Source organism: Rhinolophus sinicus, linkage group LG09 (genome assembly GCF_036562045.2).
Source record: "Rhinolophus sinicus isolate RSC01 linkage group LG09, ASM3656204v1, whole genome shotgun sequence".
Taxonomy (NCBI): domain Eukaryota; kingdom Metazoa; phylum Chordata; class Mammalia; order Chiroptera; family Rhinolophidae; genus Rhinolophus; species Rhinolophus sinicus.
Genome location: NC_133758.1, coordinates 115,965,356 through 115,980,910, shown reverse-complemented (window position 1 = coordinate 115,980,910; position 15,555 = coordinate 115,965,356). Strand labels below are relative to the sequence as shown.

The following is a 15,555-nucleotide window of genomic DNA, read 5'->3' as shown; positions in this document are numbered from 1 at the left end:
CCAGTACTTCTCCAGGCAAAGGGAAGGCACAGCAGAAGCTGAGGGGCCAGGGCCCAAACCCTGAGAGGCCAGGGTGAAGGGGGCGCTCGTACCAGATGTCGTGTAGCCCTGGAAAACAGCTCGGCTCACCAGGGCCTTGGGCCAGTCGACCAGGAGTGCAGGCCTGGCACCGGCAACGGGGACGAAGGGGCCCAGCAGGTTGTCTCCATCCCCGCGGCTCCCGTCAGCACTGGCACTGGCTCCTGATTCCTCAAGGTGGGTGTTGGTCCCTAGGAAGACGAACCAAGCCCGTGGACAGTTGGAAAAAGTCAACGCTCTTCTTACAGGGTTAATGGGGAAGTTCAGGGGCTGGGCCCAAACCAGGTCAGTAGCAGTCACTAGTCCTCCTGTGGCTGGACCCTGCTTCTCTGAAGTCCTCACCCCCTAAACACGGTCAGGAGGACGTCACCATCAGATGACCAGCGGTGCAGCTGCATATTCCTTCCTCCCTCATCGCACTCCCTCCTCCCTCCATCTAGCCAGCACACGTCCATTCTGGCCCGCCAAGCCTAGGGGCTGGTCTACTGGAGACATAGCAATAGCCTAGAGCAAGAATCCTGCCGCCATCAGAACCTCTATGGTGAGCGAGTGGAAACACACACAAGGATACACTACATAAGCTCTGTAAAGCCAGGGCCAGAGCTTCTCCTGGTGTTTGGGGCGGGGGGAGGCTGAAATGCCACCACACGCACACTGGAAATGAGGGTTCAGCCAGACCGAGCCCCGCAAAGGAGCATGTACGTGCCCTTTGCTGTGGGGGCTCTCGGCGGCCTTGAAGTGAGGGAGTCGTGTGGGACCCAGGTTTCAGCGACGCGGGTGGCTGGCACACTGGCCTGAAGGCCCGGGCACAGGCTCCGGGAAGGAGGAAGCCGTCGCTCAGTCACCTGGTCTCCGTCCTGCGGATGCTGCTGCTTCTTGGAGGTCGCTGTAATAGGCTTCAAAGTCTGCACGAAAGGACACCAGAACATCTTGTTTAAGCGCAAACACCCTGGAATTCATCCTGACTCCCAATGGATCGCAAACGTCACCCCTGGTCTATTGCTGTGGGGACACAAAACCCCCTCAGAGGCAGTGGTCACGGCATCACAACCGCAGGGAGTCAGGAGTCACTGGCCCCGGCCCCCAAGGAGACTGGAGTCCTGAGCAGGTGTGTGGCTGCCAAAACAGCCAGTTATCAGTGGGGACCAAAGCCCAGGGCTCTCCTCACAGGAGCTCTCACTGTTCTTCCAGGGACACGCCTCGCTCTTTTCTCGTAGGAGAGAAATGGACCTAAGAGCGTCCTGCTGCCAATGTCACCTTTCTGTCCCCACAGAGCTTCTCTCCTAAAGCTGAGGGACTCACAGAGGCGCCCCCGCCGCTAGCCTGAGGCTCAGAGCCCTGGGTGTGGCAGCCTTTGCCAGGGCACAGGGCACGGGAAGAACTGTCACCTGAACGCAAGCAGCCACATGAAATGGCGTCACGGGGGAGGGACAACTTTTATCCCTAACAACGAACTTCTCTCTCCAGTTTTAGGCACAAAATAGTTTCTGTCCACCCTGAAAACCAGCAGTAAAGGGACCCGGAGGTCCTTAGGGGGGAGAGGAGGGCGACGCGCCCAGAGGCTTATGCAGTCGCGACTGTGGAGCCGTCCAGGTCGCACTCAGGGGTGGGGTGAGCTGAGGGCCACGCAGGGACTTCACACCTAGCCCGGGCAGCACTGACCTGGGGCCTCAGAGGCTGGGCTGCCCCCTGAGGGACTGGGCCCTGGGCCTGCGGTGTCACCAGCAGGGGGGGCGCGGTGCAGCATGGCCGTGGATTCCACGGAGGTTCTCGCCGCGGTGGGAAGGTCAGGCCAGCCGCGGGTCTGTGGCCACGGCTCCCTTGAGGACGGCGTGGACGTGACATGGGGAAGTGCCCTGCTTGGCCCCGGGGACAGTGCAGCAGACTCTGACGACCCCCAAACGGCCCCAAGACTAGGGGAGCCCAGCAGCCCCCTGGTCCTACAAAAGGGAACTGAAACAAAGACTTCAGTGTTAAAACTCTGGACGAGAAAGGACCATGTGGTTTTGAAAGTGTACAGATTACATAAGCATGTTCTGCTTGAAACAAGCCTGGCGACCATTCGTAAACTGCGCTTGGGAGGCAGGCAGGGAGCAGACGGATGTATGGACATAGGACACGGCTCACCTGACCATTCCACCCGCCACTCGCCTCCCCGAGCCCCAAACCCTCTGCACCCGGCAGGGGCTGTGCGTGCGCATTCTAGAAAAGATCTGGGCTCATAGGGCTTCTCCTAATCCTTCCCTGTCCATCAGAGTCTGTGCAGCAATTCTACACAGAGTGGGTGGGATCTGAGAGAACGAGCAGCAGAGAACACATTGCAAGGACATAGAACATGACGTCACAGCGCACTGAGCTTTCACTTTCCACCACGGCAGTCAGGTTCTGTGACCACAGGGCTGAGCGGCCGCAGTGCAGGGACAAGCATTAGCTGGGCGTAAGTGGGACCACTGCCGTGTCACTCAGCCCATGACAGGTTGGGCACAGGCTTCGATTCAGACAAAGCCATCCACCTAACGAACATGGGACGGCCACCCCTGCGGAGACGGCACATGGCCTCTCTGTCTTCACATCCCTTCAGCACTGAGGCCGGCCAGGCGCAGAGCTCCCCGTACAGAAGCCTTACGCGGCCCTGCTGAGTGGAGAAAAACAAGGACATGGAGAGACTCTGAGGCGTGGCACAGCTTCCGTGCAAGGCGCCAGCGGAGCCAGCTCAGAAATAAAAGGCCGTCTCTCAGCTGTTCAGAGTGAGCCCTTATCACAGATGTCACCAGGGACAGCTCTATCTGCCCAGGTCCAAACCCAGGAGTCCTGACACCTCCAGGCTGCGCGCTGTCACAGAGCCCGGCATGCATGCCGAGGACGAGCATGGCCGGAGGGACGTGGCCCTGGAGAGCGGGCACAGCACGCGTCACTTCCAGCAGCTTCCTGTACTTCTAACCCAGTAAAAGTGCTTCAGCGAACACTGGGTCCGGCCTGCACACAGCGACCAGGCTGATGGGGGCTCTTTCCTCTGCTGTCACCACACGCGTATAAGAGCAGGAGAGGCAAGGGACACAATCACGCCAAGACCAGATACACTGGTTCAAATGAACTACATTTTGCAAGTTTTTAGCAATCTCAAAATCACTGTTTCCTGAATCCACAAAATGAAGCAACAATCATCTCTACCTTCCACACAGTTCTTTTCTGTTGCGTTGACTAAAAAGAGATCCCAGGAGTAAGAGGGACCCACTGCGTCCCCACAGCCTGCACACTCGGCTCGAAGAGAAAGCTCCTCGTTCCAGTTCACAAAGACGTCTCTGAAGTGGACCCAGGAGATGCGGACGAATCTGGAACATGCAAATTAGGTCTGAGACTTTCGGAAAACAACATGGGGCTGTCTGGCTGCATTCACTCGGGGTAGGCATGTTCAAATCGCCGGGCCTTTACTTGTGACTCAATAGCAGAGTCACAGCTGACACGGCTGAATACCCACAGGGTGGCCCAGCCTGCATCGAGCTCCTCCGAGCAAGTCCTCATCTGACACCACCAGTTCCCAGGTGGCAAACACACCAGCACACCCCACAGAGCTCAGAGAGGCTGTGCAACTTCCCCAGGTCACACAGAGGCAAGGGGAGAGCCAGGACTGGGCCCTGTGCAGGGCTCTGGCCAGGCTATGCACACTGCTCTCCTGGGAGCTCCATTTTCCCTGCAGAGTGAGGCCTGAATCCGCTACAAACCCACGGTCACCTGGACCCTCGCAACAGCATGCAGGCTCCCCATTCCCGCAGGACTCAGGGTGCTCACAGGAAAGGGGCCGCCCTTCCTGTGGCCCCACACCCCACCCACAGACCCCGCCCCGCACCTCCTAACTCTTCTCTAGTCTCTCTTGCTGACTGCGCTCTCCAAAGTGCATTTTGTGGACTGTGGTTCTTTAGGACCACACGGGATTCTGGGATTGCTGCCTTAGGCCTGACTCAGAGGTTTCTTTCCTGCGGGACCTGGGGAGACACTGAGTGGGTGTGTGCTGCGGGCGTTTCCCACGTGAAGGCCCCTCTCCCTGCACACACATCGTGTGGCTGCCTCCACACGCAGCTCCCAGCACAGGAGAGCAGGACGCACGGCCCATGGGCCCACAAGGGTCCTCTCCTGGTGCCGGCCAGGCGTGTGTGTGCATGTGTGTGTGTGCATGCGCATGTGCATGTGTGTGTGTGTGTGTGCGTGTCTCCGTGCATGGTGTGTGCGTGTGTGGTGGGGATGGGGGTGGACACGGGCAAGGAGAGGCCCATCTGGCCCCGCACCTCCCAGGACATTGTCACACAGGCTCAAATAATTCCTGACAGGTGTTCATTCAGTGACTTCAGTGCGTGGTGAACGAATATCTTAAAGTAAATTCTGTCATTATCTTGTGAGAGACAGAATTATACAGTGCCTTGTATTTTTAGAAGTGTCTAATTTATTGAATATACTATTTAAATTTTGCCCCAACATCCCTAGCCCTGTACTGGCAGTTCTTCGCTCTTAGTATACACCGATACTAGTAAAGCACAAGGGGCCTGGGCCGTGTGGCCTCGCAGAAGCCCTGCACAGCACCTGTGACGTGGCCCATGCTTGTCCACCGAGGCTGAGTTTCCACAGCTTCACACCTGAAACCCTTATCCCAATCAAGGGGGTCTCTCAGAGCAGCTTTTCTGACTTCAGTGGCACAACTCACGCCCGATTCTTGAGGACACCCTCCTTCCGATCTGTCCTGCCAGGCGTAGTGAATTTGCTTCCTCCTCCAGGAAGCCTTCTGGAACTCATCCAGCCCCTGCTGCTGCCACGAGTTGTTTTACACACAAGACCATAGTAACTGCCCAGACCCCTTGCAGGGTCCAGTGATGGATGCAGTCCTGTCTGCCCCAGGCCTTTCAGACGTCCTGCAGAGCTGTGGTCACTGGGTGTCCAGCTCACCCCGAGCCCCCACGTGGGGGACAGAGCAGCTGCAGCCCATGTCAGCTTGCGTGCAGTGTCTGGGGCTGTGTGTGGCCCTCGGGTGCTATTCTAACCTCTGCATTGTGGGGTTTTGGTTTGTGGTCACAGCAGTGCCGTGTTCCCTCTACCCTGGCTACTCTGGACATTGCAACTCAGCTGACGTGCACCTCCCAGGTAGGGTCCACGCTGCCCAGTGGCACTTGGAGGCCAAGGGCAGGGGCCCTGAAATGTTTTGCCTCCCTCTGGCGTCAGCCCCAAGCCCTAGAGCCATCCCATCTCGGGGTGGTTGCTGTGACGGGAGGGATGCCTCCCACTCGGAGCCCCCACTGTCAAAGCTGTGGGGATCCGATGCCTGAACCCCATCTCCTGTGTACACAGCAGGTTTCTCTGTGGGCTCCCAACACCAGCAGGTGTGAGGCACGGAGGACAGAGTCTCAGACCCGTCTGGTGGGGACGGCGGGACAGGTGGTACCTGAGCGATGAGTCAGGGCGGGTGGACAGAAACACCTGCGCCTCTGAAGAGTTCCGGCCACCGCTGGAAACAGTCAGCGTCACGAGAAACTGGTCATAGCTGCCACTGAGAGAGAGCGCTGCGAAGGAGAGGGTGGGGGCCCCGACGTCCAGGCTGTGTGGAGAGGGCCCAGTGAAGCAGGGGCCCCTGGGGCTGCCAGCTGGGGTGCACGTCCAGTAGTACCTGTGGGGGAAGCCACTGGAGGGCTGAACACACCTGCTCTGGTCAAGTATGTGACCAGTGTCACTATGCGGGCTTTTCTGGGGGCTGCAAGGGAACGTGAGGACAGTTTCTGGGGAGGATGTGTGCTCTAGGTTACTGTTGTGTGTGTGGTGTCCAGGGACTTGTGTGTCCAAGGCCATTGGTGGTGTCCGGGGAACATGTGTGTCCAAGGCCATTGGCACTGGACAGTGTCTAGTGGACATGTGTCCAAGGTCACTGGCAATAGAGGGTTTCCAGGGGACATGTGTGTCCAAGGCCATGGGTGGTGTCCGGGGACATCGGTGCTCAAGGTCAGTGGAGCGTGGACAGTGTCCACGTCAGGACACTGGGTCCGGCCACCAGGGAGGGTGCGGGTGCAGAAAAGGAGCCTGAGCCAGGGGCCTCCCACCCTGAGGGCTCCACCCACACAGTGATGAGCAACACCCGGAAATCCAGCCCCCACACAGCAAAGCCCTGCACAGACCCAGTGTTTTCATACAAAATAACATGTTTGCTATGGACTAAATGTCTGTGTCCTACCCCCAAATTCCTATGTTGAAATCCTAACCCCTCAAGGTGACAGTGTCAGGAGGTGGGGCCTCTGGGGGTGAGTAGGTCATGGGGGTGGGGCCTCCATGATGGAATTAGTGCCCTTAGAAAAGAGACCCCACAGAGGGCCCTGGTCCCGCCCCCGTGTGAGGACACAGCGGGAAGATGGCGTCTGTGACCCCGGCGCACGCCCAGCAGACACTGCACCTGCCGGCACCTTGAGCTTGGACTCCCAGCCTCCAGAGTGTGAGGCAGAAATGCCTGATGCTTCTAAGCCCCGTCGGTGCTGTGAGACAGCAGCCTCAACACGCTGAGACACTACTTAAACCTCATATTTAAATACATCATACTTTAAGTACCAGTGGATAAGTCCTCTCACGTTTTATTTCCACCCCTTTCCCTCCCTTATATTTTGATCCTAAATGAAATATTAATTAGACTAAAAAAGTTAAGACACTTAAAACAGTTAAAATTATTGCAGCAGAATTCTCACACCAGCTCCCCCAGAGGTGACTCGGGGGGGGGGGGAGGACGAAGAGAAGGGTCGCGCGGAGGAGGAGCAGTCGCATGGCCTCGGTGCTCACCTGAGAGCGGCCCCAGGCCTGTCCGGGTCGTAGGACAGGGAGCCTGTGAGCACGACGGTGGACGACGGCGTCCTGGGGACGAGCAGGTGCGTGCCCTCGGAGATGACGCTGACGGGGTCCCTGGCTCGCACCTCCACCCCCACGCAGTGGTTACTGTACACGATGCTGCCTTCCACCTGCACCTACAACGTGACGACAAGGGCGTCACGGGGGCCGGCAGGGTACTCACCGGAGCCGACACTCGTCTTCAAGTTAGAGGGAAACTGGTGAGTCCAAGTGCATTGTCAGCTCCAACAAGGCTTCAGCTACTGCACAGAAAGTCTTATTTTCAACCCCAGCCAGTCACCTTTGTCAAAATAAACATCCTACTAGGTGCTCAGGGAGACAACGTGGCAGGAGTTAATGAGAGCAGGAGCACTTTCCTCTCACAGCTGGGCTCCCTGGGTCCCCGACCCCAGGGACACCTCGAGGGGCGACACCTGCCTGCACACACGCTCCACGCACGGCCTCCAAACCTGCCGCCGCAGCAAGCTTCCTGTGGTTGTAGATTTTGTTGAGCTTACCTTTGCTGAAGCTCCCTTTGTAACTCCCAAACACATATGGACTAAAGGAAAGGTAACTGCAGTTGAACACAACTCCCTTCTCTGGACAGAACGGGCCTGGCTCTTGCTCACAGGCTGCTGGGAAGTACGAGACTGCTTGTGCAAGTGGCCGTGCAAGCCGCCAGCCCACCTTGGCCAGTGCAGTGTAGTTCCCGGGCTCCAGGAAGTAGGCTGGGACAGTGATGGTCCGCCTGTGAGTGCTGACGGCAGGAGGCAGGGGTACGCGCAGCCCTGCACAGTCCTGGAGGCTCCAGGTGTAGGACAGGCCTCGGGAGATGTCACAGAGAATGGCGGCTTCAAAGGTCACTGCCAGCATCACAGGCTGAGACCGCCACACCTGTGTATTAAGAGAATGATGTCTCATTAAATTCCCTCTGTGCCAAAACAAATACGACATCCATCTTACAGAGAAAAGTCAAAAGTCAAAATATAAAAGTAATGAGAACAAAGAATAAATATTTATCCTCGTGATGAGGAAAAACCCTTCTAAGCATAAAATTAATGGGAAAGTATCAAAGGAAAAGGTTAATAGATTCGATTACATAAAATCTTAAACTTCTGAATGTCAAAAATATAATTTTAAAAAGCAATCAACAGAGAAAAAGGAAAATCATTTGCAAAATTCATGACAGTTAATATCCCTTAAAATCAATAGGAAATTTTCAAAGTCACCAAGAGAAAGCTGAGCAAACACATGAACAGGCAAATCAACAATATAAATTGTTACCTCATTGTATGGTTTTGATAACAGAATCAGGTAAACGTTTTATATGTTCAAAGTTTAAAGTAAAGCAAAAAGAAAAAACAAACACTAATTTCTGATCATTGCAAACAAACTGAAACAAAGAATGTAACCGCATTTCAGACAAGTAACAGGGGAAAGCGGTATCTGAAGTGACTTTAATACACAGTATTTTGAGGTTATATTCTGAGGGGAAAGAGAACTACAGAGAAATCTGAAAGCTCCCTGAAAAGGTTTATTTCTGGTGGTGATATTGGTGCTGTTGCTCTCAAAGTATTTTACACATTTATTAGCAAAATTGCTAATAAATACTTGCAGAGGTGAAGCCACTGTCAGCTGGGGCAGAAGCCACCAGATGAGCCCGGAGTCCCTCAGCCCGAAAGAGGCCACTGGGAGCATTGAAAGATACTGTCTACAACTGAGTGACACGAACCAAATATCACGCAGTGTCATCCTCCCTGTGGGGACACAGGACGATCTGCTGCCCTGTGCTGACAGGGCTGCCGAGCCGGCAGGCGCACGGGCGCCCCCTGGAGGATTTTAAATGAAGCGCTCCCATAAACAGCGGGAAGGGAAGAACTTGCAGGGACGCAGGATTTTAAAACCTACCAGTATTTGTTACAAATGGAATTTTGGCTTTCGCTTTAAGTGATTTTAGTGACGCTTTCAATTACTTTTAAATTATTTCTTGTTGTTCTACTCTGAATATGAAACCATTCTGGCATTTGTCACAAAACTGGCCAGATTTATGAGTTACAACAAATTTTAACACTGAGAAGTTCATTTTTAACCCATTGATGACTAACAATCACACAAAATTATGACACGCTCAGGGGGATGAGAACTGGTTCTGAGATGGTGACATGGGAGTTTAGCTTCCTCATGTCCTGGGAACACTTTGACGCCAAAAAGAAATAAAACTTGACCCCATTTTTCGTAGCCCGGAGTAGGTGCTCAACACGTAACTGAGCGTTTCTGTGGATTCTGACATCACATACCCACAAGCATCCCTTTCTCCCGGAAATGCTACAGTCCTTTGCACAAGCAATTTTTAATAACCTCAAAGCGGAGTGAGCTGAACTCCAGAGAAACAGAGGTGAACAAAGGGTGGATTCAAAGGCCAGAAACACTTCTGCTCCCTCCCCCTCCACCCCCCTCTCCTGCCCCTCTCCCCCGCCCCCTCCTTCCAGGATCCCTCACTCTCGCTCTCTGTGCCAAATGCAAGGCAGACACTGGACAAAGCCTGGCTCCATCCCCTGAGCTCGCGTCCCAGCGCTGGTTCCGGGGGAAGCGCTGCCACACGCCTGGTACGTGAGCCCCAGGCCCCACCTGCACCTTCCCGGGCCCCATGTTCTTCACCGGGGGCGGCTGGCAGGGCTCCCGCACGACGAAAAGGTGCTTTTGTAGGGAGGCGGCGCTGACGTTGTTGAAGGCCAGGACCTCCACCGTGAACTCCCCTTCCCTGAGGGTGACAAGGCAGAGACACTGACTGACACGTGAGTCACTCCGCCCTTCTCACAGCTGTCCCCCTACGTAAGCACAGGTTCTGATGGCCGGACAGCCCGTGAGTGAGGAGAGGACACTCGGTCATGACCGACTCCCAGAGGCCATTTGTCGCCCAGTTAATAGAACCCTGCCCAACAAGCACAGGTCAGGGCAGGGACCCAACCCCCAGTGCTGTCACCTGCTATGTGAAAAACCACCAGCCACATGGGGACACACGCATCCCTCCTGGGGAGCCCTGGCGGCAGCCATGGTCTGGCTCCTCTGTCCCCCGTGTAAGGGGCACCCTCACCCGTGACTGAAAATCTGTGAGCATGACCTTTCTGTTCTGTTCTCTGCCCCAGGGATCAGTTCTCCTGCAAACCCAGGGGCGCAGGACAGACCCCGGGGCCTGGAGATGAGACGGGGGCGGGGCAGAGGGACCTGGGTTGTTGGGGGTGGAGGGGCCCAGCCTGGGGAGGGGGGTGGAGGGGCCCGGGCTGGGTGCGCAGGCTGCCCTTGGCCAAGCAGGTCCTGTCCAACTAAGGAAACGCATGTTTGCTTTGCAAATGATGCAAATGGACAATCATTCAGGACTGCTGGATTTGCAACAGAATAGCCCCCGTCAGAGGGCCCGCCCTGGAGCATGTGAGAACATGGGGCCTGCCGTCCTAGAGGCCCTGCCGACAGGAGCGCATTACCTGTGGTAGACGTGGCTGGCGGAGCTGCCTCCCAGGCCCGCCGCCCCGTCCCCAAAGTCCCACAGGTAGGCAACGTCGCTGCCAAAGTGGAGTCTGCACTGAAAGGTCACAGTGGTGTTCACCAGGGCCGAGGAGGCGGCCGTTAGCCGGCTGGGGACCACCCTCCGCTGCACCCAGACGTGGTGGGGCTCCGAGACCACGCTGCTCATGCCGTTGGAAGCCTGGACCACCACGCGGTACCTGTGGGGTGGCCGGAGCCAGGGGAGAGGCAGAGACACGCGGTCTGTTACTTCCCGGAGAGCCAGGGGCTGGCGCCTAATCTGTGGGGATTGTCACAGCACCCAGTGGTTTCCCTCTCTCCGCTTCACGAGGTAATGCAGCTCTCAGAGCAGCACTGTCACCCTTCCTTAGAGGAATTTGCTGAGGCCACGATGGCAGTGGGATGGCATCTGAGCTGGGACTGGCTGGTTCCAAAGCCCCACCCCCCTGAGGTTGTTCAGAGGGGGCATCCCGCTTCCTTTTGGGGGCTCAATTCAGGACGTGCAGGGTGACAGTGAGTGCAGATGTGACTCTGTTTGCTTGGTGCTAGCACGCTGTCGCCAGACTGCCAAGGCTGCGCCACGGGCCGCCAGGCGTGGTGAGGACCACGTACGCACCACTGGGGGGCGCCGAGTCTCCTCCTGATGCTTCTGGAAGTTGTCTTCACGGGTGGCTCGCCTCCAAAGTACCACGCAAACTCCAGGGCACTGGTTTCCTTGGTAACAGCTACAAAAGTGATGTCGGCGTCGGTGGCAAACACCGTCCCGTTTGTGTAGACAAACACGGCTGTGATGAAGGAAATGGAGGTGAGGAGCTTCAGCCCCAAGGGCTGGGACCGCAGGGCAGTGGCGTCCTCACCATCCCGAGCAGGGAAATGGGCCAGGTGGGAGGCGACTGGGGCCCCTGCTCATCAAGTGACACGGCCACCTCCTCTGGGATTGTGCAGGGGAGCTGGCGGGCTATTCTGCATGGTACCCCCTTCTCAGGCCTTTAGGTGGAAGCCATAAGGCCTGTGGCTTCTGGAAAAGCCCAGAACGGACTGCAGGTGAACAAGAGCTTGGTCAAGGGCAAGTGGGGCCTCGGCCGAGCTGTCACAGAAGCTGCATCGTCTGTGGCCTTTGTGACCTCGACCAACAGTGACAAGGCCTCGTTAAATCTTGAAGTAGAAGAAACACGTACGCTGCAGCTGGTACCGAACGGTCACGCTGGCCCAGGCCTGGCCGTCACCCACGAGGGTGTGGGAGGTAAAGGACACATTGTAGCAGGAAACGGATGGAAAACGGTGTGTGAGGACAGTGCCTGGAATGGAAAGAAGGTTGGGAAAAACAGTGCCAACCTGGGGCATTCATCTCGCACAACACAGGTGATGTTTCGCACTTTTTAGCTCCCTCTTTGAATCCCAACACATTTCAATTTGAAGCACGTGTTTGGAATCAGACCTGGGAAATACGAACTTGGTCACAAAACTTCTCTCATTAGAATGTTCTCCAAGTGTCCTCTCTCTCTCTCTCTCTCTCTCTCTCTCTCTCTTTCTCCACAGGAAGTACAGTTCATTCCTTTGAACTGTGCTCATCACTGCTGCAGGTGGCCTTGTTCTTACAGCAGCTCTGCAGTGTGCACACTAAGCAGCTTACGCAGGGTCCACAGGTAACCTCGGGCTCTGAAGCCTCTGAAGTGTCGTGCAGAATGGCGCACGTCCGCGTGCACATGGCACACGCACACACGGGCACACACGTATGTATGTACCAGGGGAACATACCAAGTATCTTGTCAGGTTCTAGAGGGGACCCAGGTGTCTAGAAGATTGAGAACAACTCACAAATCAGAAAGGGATATTAAGAAAGAAGGCAGGTTTTTTTGCCAACATTACTGTTGTTGTTCTGTGTAGGTTTTATAATAACGTGCCCGCGTATGAGTGACAGAGCAGTGCGGGCATTTTGCTCTGCAGCAGCACATGAGAATTTCTGGAGAGCGAATACCCGGCGAAGGGGTGACCTCATCGAAGCCAACTCCCCCCTGAGGCGCCCTCTCCCCCGCGGCCCCACACGACGCCCGGCCCAGGAACCTCCGTCAGCCTCGTCCTCCTCCGGGCGCGCTCATGTCCTGCTCACAGTTCTCCTCTGTGGTTCTCAGGGTCTCCCTGATCATAAATGCCTCGGACTTGGGCTTTGTGTGGCTGCCTGTGTGTGTCCCCTCAGGGCACAACAATGCACAATACCCGTCCTCCGAAGGAGGGAAGAGTGGACCAAGGCACGGAGCTGTTACAAACCGATGGGACAGCCGGCAGGCAGCCTCCCCCAGAGCCCGGGGTGGCGCCCCAACAGCCTCACCTTGGCCATCTGCCTGCGAGCTGCCAAAGGCCAACACTTCACTGTCGTGGACGCTGCTGGAGTTCACAAACACAGCTGCAGCTGCTCGGCCCACGTGCACATAGTAGGGCCCCAGCTCCAGCTCAGTTCCACGCTGTTCGTTATGAAGAGCTGCCCTGAGCACGTGGACGCCTTCTACAGGGAAGAGAACAGAGGTTTGATGCTGTTACAAGCTCGCAGACGTTTGTCGTGTGGGCTGCTTGCGACGGGCTGACGGACATGGAAACTGGTACTGACGCAGGGCCGCTGTGGGCATGAGAGGCTGCAGGCACTCGGGCCCCACGCCCTGGCAGCATGTGCCCTCAAGCTCTTCCTAGTAACTTGTTCTAACGAGGCTGCTGCATTTTCCTTTTGCCCTGACAACTAAGTGGCCAGTCCCATGCACTGGGAAATGGTCACAAGAACAAACACACATCGGTCATCCCACAGCTGGGCAACCACCACATGGGAGTATATTAAAGAAACACTATGGCAGGTAACAAAAATGGCCGCGGATCTTCCCGTTTTCACCCTGGTGACTTGGCTACAGTGTGACCTTCCAGACCCTCCCACTCCGTGGGTGCACCTCCTGCTCCAGCCCGTGAATTGGCGCCAGGCTTTGGCCCACAGGCCTGTACACCTGGGCTGCTCTCGCCTGGTCTCGGGAGCCTGCACTGCTCCATGGGAAGAAGCCGGCCTGCCTGCTGAGTGACGAGGGACATGTGACTGACACCCCATCGCCCTGGCCAACAGCCAGCCCCACTCCAGGAGCAGTGCCCTCAGGGACAGGAGCCCGTCTGAGGCCGGCTCAGACCCAAGAACTCCTAGCAGAACCAGGGGCGACGCCACATGTGCTTTAGGGCACTGCTGGGGGCCTGGGCCGCAGCAGGCCACTCCTGTCCTCCTGACAAAGACCCTCGGCCACTAATCCCAGCCCCACACACAGTGCTTTTCAGTTGTTCATTAGATTCCCTGGCTTTCCAATGCTGGGTGACTTCTCTTCTCACGTGACCCAGGATGCAATCCTTAGCTGGCTTTCACCCTCAGCTGGTCCCCCCTGGGGAGCTGGTTCCCCGTTACCTGCCCCACACACACTCCTGCCCTTCACCCCTGTGGGGCCCGGCCCCATCCAACCCACGTCTCCTCCCAGCCTCTGAAGCTTACGGACCAGGCAGAAGGAACGGCTGTGCCTGGCCACTGACCACAGGACGTGGGCTTCCTCCTCGGGGCCCCTCCCTGCCAGCCTCCTCATCCCCAGACCTCAGCACAAACCACTTAAGACGCGCAGGGAGTGTTACCAAATCTGCCAAGTTTTGCAGAATGGAAAACCGAGCGCACAGACTTTAGTCAATAGCTTCAGTCTCCCTGTGTAGGAGGCAACACTGTTAGGTCAGCGGTGTGACCTCAGTCACAGCCCACCTCTCCCGGCCTCGCCCACGGCTCCTGTGAGTGGCGGTGGCTCTGGCTACCCCAGCGGCAGGACCAGTGGGAGGGAGCTCAGGACGGCGGCCACAGCCTGGTTCCCAGCCTCCACGTCAGGACGGGAGAGACGCACAGGGGTCAAGGGCCTCCTGCTGACCCCACGGTCTCACCCTCACCAGCATTTCCTGCCATGTCCCTGACACTGAAAGCGTGCGCGTACCTTTCCTGTACCGGTGGTAGACGGTAACGGCCACGTCCTCAGACACACAGTGCATCCTCACTTGGACCCCGGAACTGTCCCCGAAATCCATCCGCAGACACAGAGCCCCTTCGGGAGCCATCTGAACCCGGAACCCCAGACTCAGAGGTACCGGAGGGTCAGCTTGTAAGCGACGGCTGACAGGAGGCACGTCACCAGGACCTTGAACTGGGATGGGTCCAGGACGACACCGAGGGAAGGGACAGAGCGGCCGGCAGCCAGGCTGGAACGTGGCGAGGCTGTGGGGGTGGCGAGGTCCAGGAGCCAGGCTGCGGGAGCTGCTGGGGAGAGCAGGAGCCTCAGGTCTCACACGTCTGACAAATCCCAGGGACATGGCACCAGAAGGGTGGGCGGCAGGAGGGAACTCCCACTCCGAAAGCAATTCAGCCGAAAGCAAAGGTTTGGGACCTGGTGACAGAGCCACTTTCAATGCTTCTCAGAGTGGGGTCCCAGGGCAGCAGGACCAGCAACACGGGGAGAGAGGCAAGTTCTCGGGGGTCACCCCAGGCCTGAGTCACCCAACCCCAGGTCACCTGGGCCCCCCTGTCATAAGGGGTGGGGCCAGCAAGCCCCCAGGAGACTGAGGTAAAATCTGAGAACCACTGCGGGAGCTCTGGCTGCATTAGTCACAGTCATAATGTGTTTTCCCTCATGGCTGAAGTAATGGACACACAAGGCGTGTCCCCCAGAAGTCACCACCTGTGACGATTTTGTGGGAAGGCTCAACGTGGGGCAGGTGCTGTCATGTCTCCGTGCAGCAGTGTCTGCCGTGAGCAAGCCGTGGAGTCAGGAGTGGTCTGGACAACTGGACCTCCCCCCCCAGTAGCACAGGACTTCCCTGACAGTCATCGACCTGTTGAGAGCTGTTCTGGGTGGTGCTGATGGTGGGCGCCAATGGGCAGCATAAACCAAGGACAGAAAACCTCCGAGCAGACACGGAACACTCCCGTGGCAGTGGCACAAGGTTACGTGTCTTAATGGCCATCTCCACACCCTGGGTGGCCCTCCACTGGACGCGCTGTGCAGGTCCCATCAGAAACCCATCAGAAACACACACAGGCAGGCAAATCTCCAGGCTGCA

General features: G+C 56.9%; 1 protein-coding gene across 4 annotated transcripts in view; it reads right to left on the bottom strand.

Annotated features, from left to right (window-relative positions):
- PKD1L1 (polycystin 1 like 1, transient receptor potential channel interacting) overlaps window positions 1-15,555 on the bottom strand; it is a 108,892-nt gene that overhangs the window by 86,131 nt on the left and 7,206 nt on the right. For all 4 annotated transcript variants that reach the window (XR_012498938.1, XM_074341072.1, XM_074341073.1 and 1 more), the window contains exons 5-17: window positions 14,436-14,755; window positions 12,776-12,949; window positions 11,625-11,744; window positions 11,063-11,231; window positions 10,407-10,646; window positions 9,553-9,685; window positions 7,612-7,818; window positions 6,880-7,061; window positions 5,507-5,728; window positions 3,250-3,410; window positions 1,741-2,031; window positions 924-983; window positions 93-269 (exon numbers count right to left, since the gene is read on the bottom strand). Coding sequence is in view for 3 of the 4 variants with exons in the window: in XM_074341072.1 (XP_074197173.1) it covers window positions 93-269; window positions 924-983; window positions 1,741-2,031; window positions 3,250-3,410; window positions 5,507-5,728; window positions 6,880-7,061; window positions 7,612-7,818; window positions 9,553-9,685; window positions 10,407-10,646; window positions 11,063-11,231; window positions 11,625-11,744; window positions 12,776-12,949; window positions 14,436-14,755 (2,456 nt within the window). In the remaining variant the exon portion in view is untranslated. The remainder of the gene's footprint in view (window positions 1-92; window positions 270-923; window positions 984-1,740; window positions 2,032-3,249; window positions 3,411-5,506; window positions 5,729-6,879; window positions 7,062-7,611; window positions 7,819-9,552; window positions 9,686-10,406; window positions 10,647-11,062; window positions 11,232-11,624; window positions 11,745-12,775; window positions 12,950-14,435; window positions 14,756-15,555) is intronic.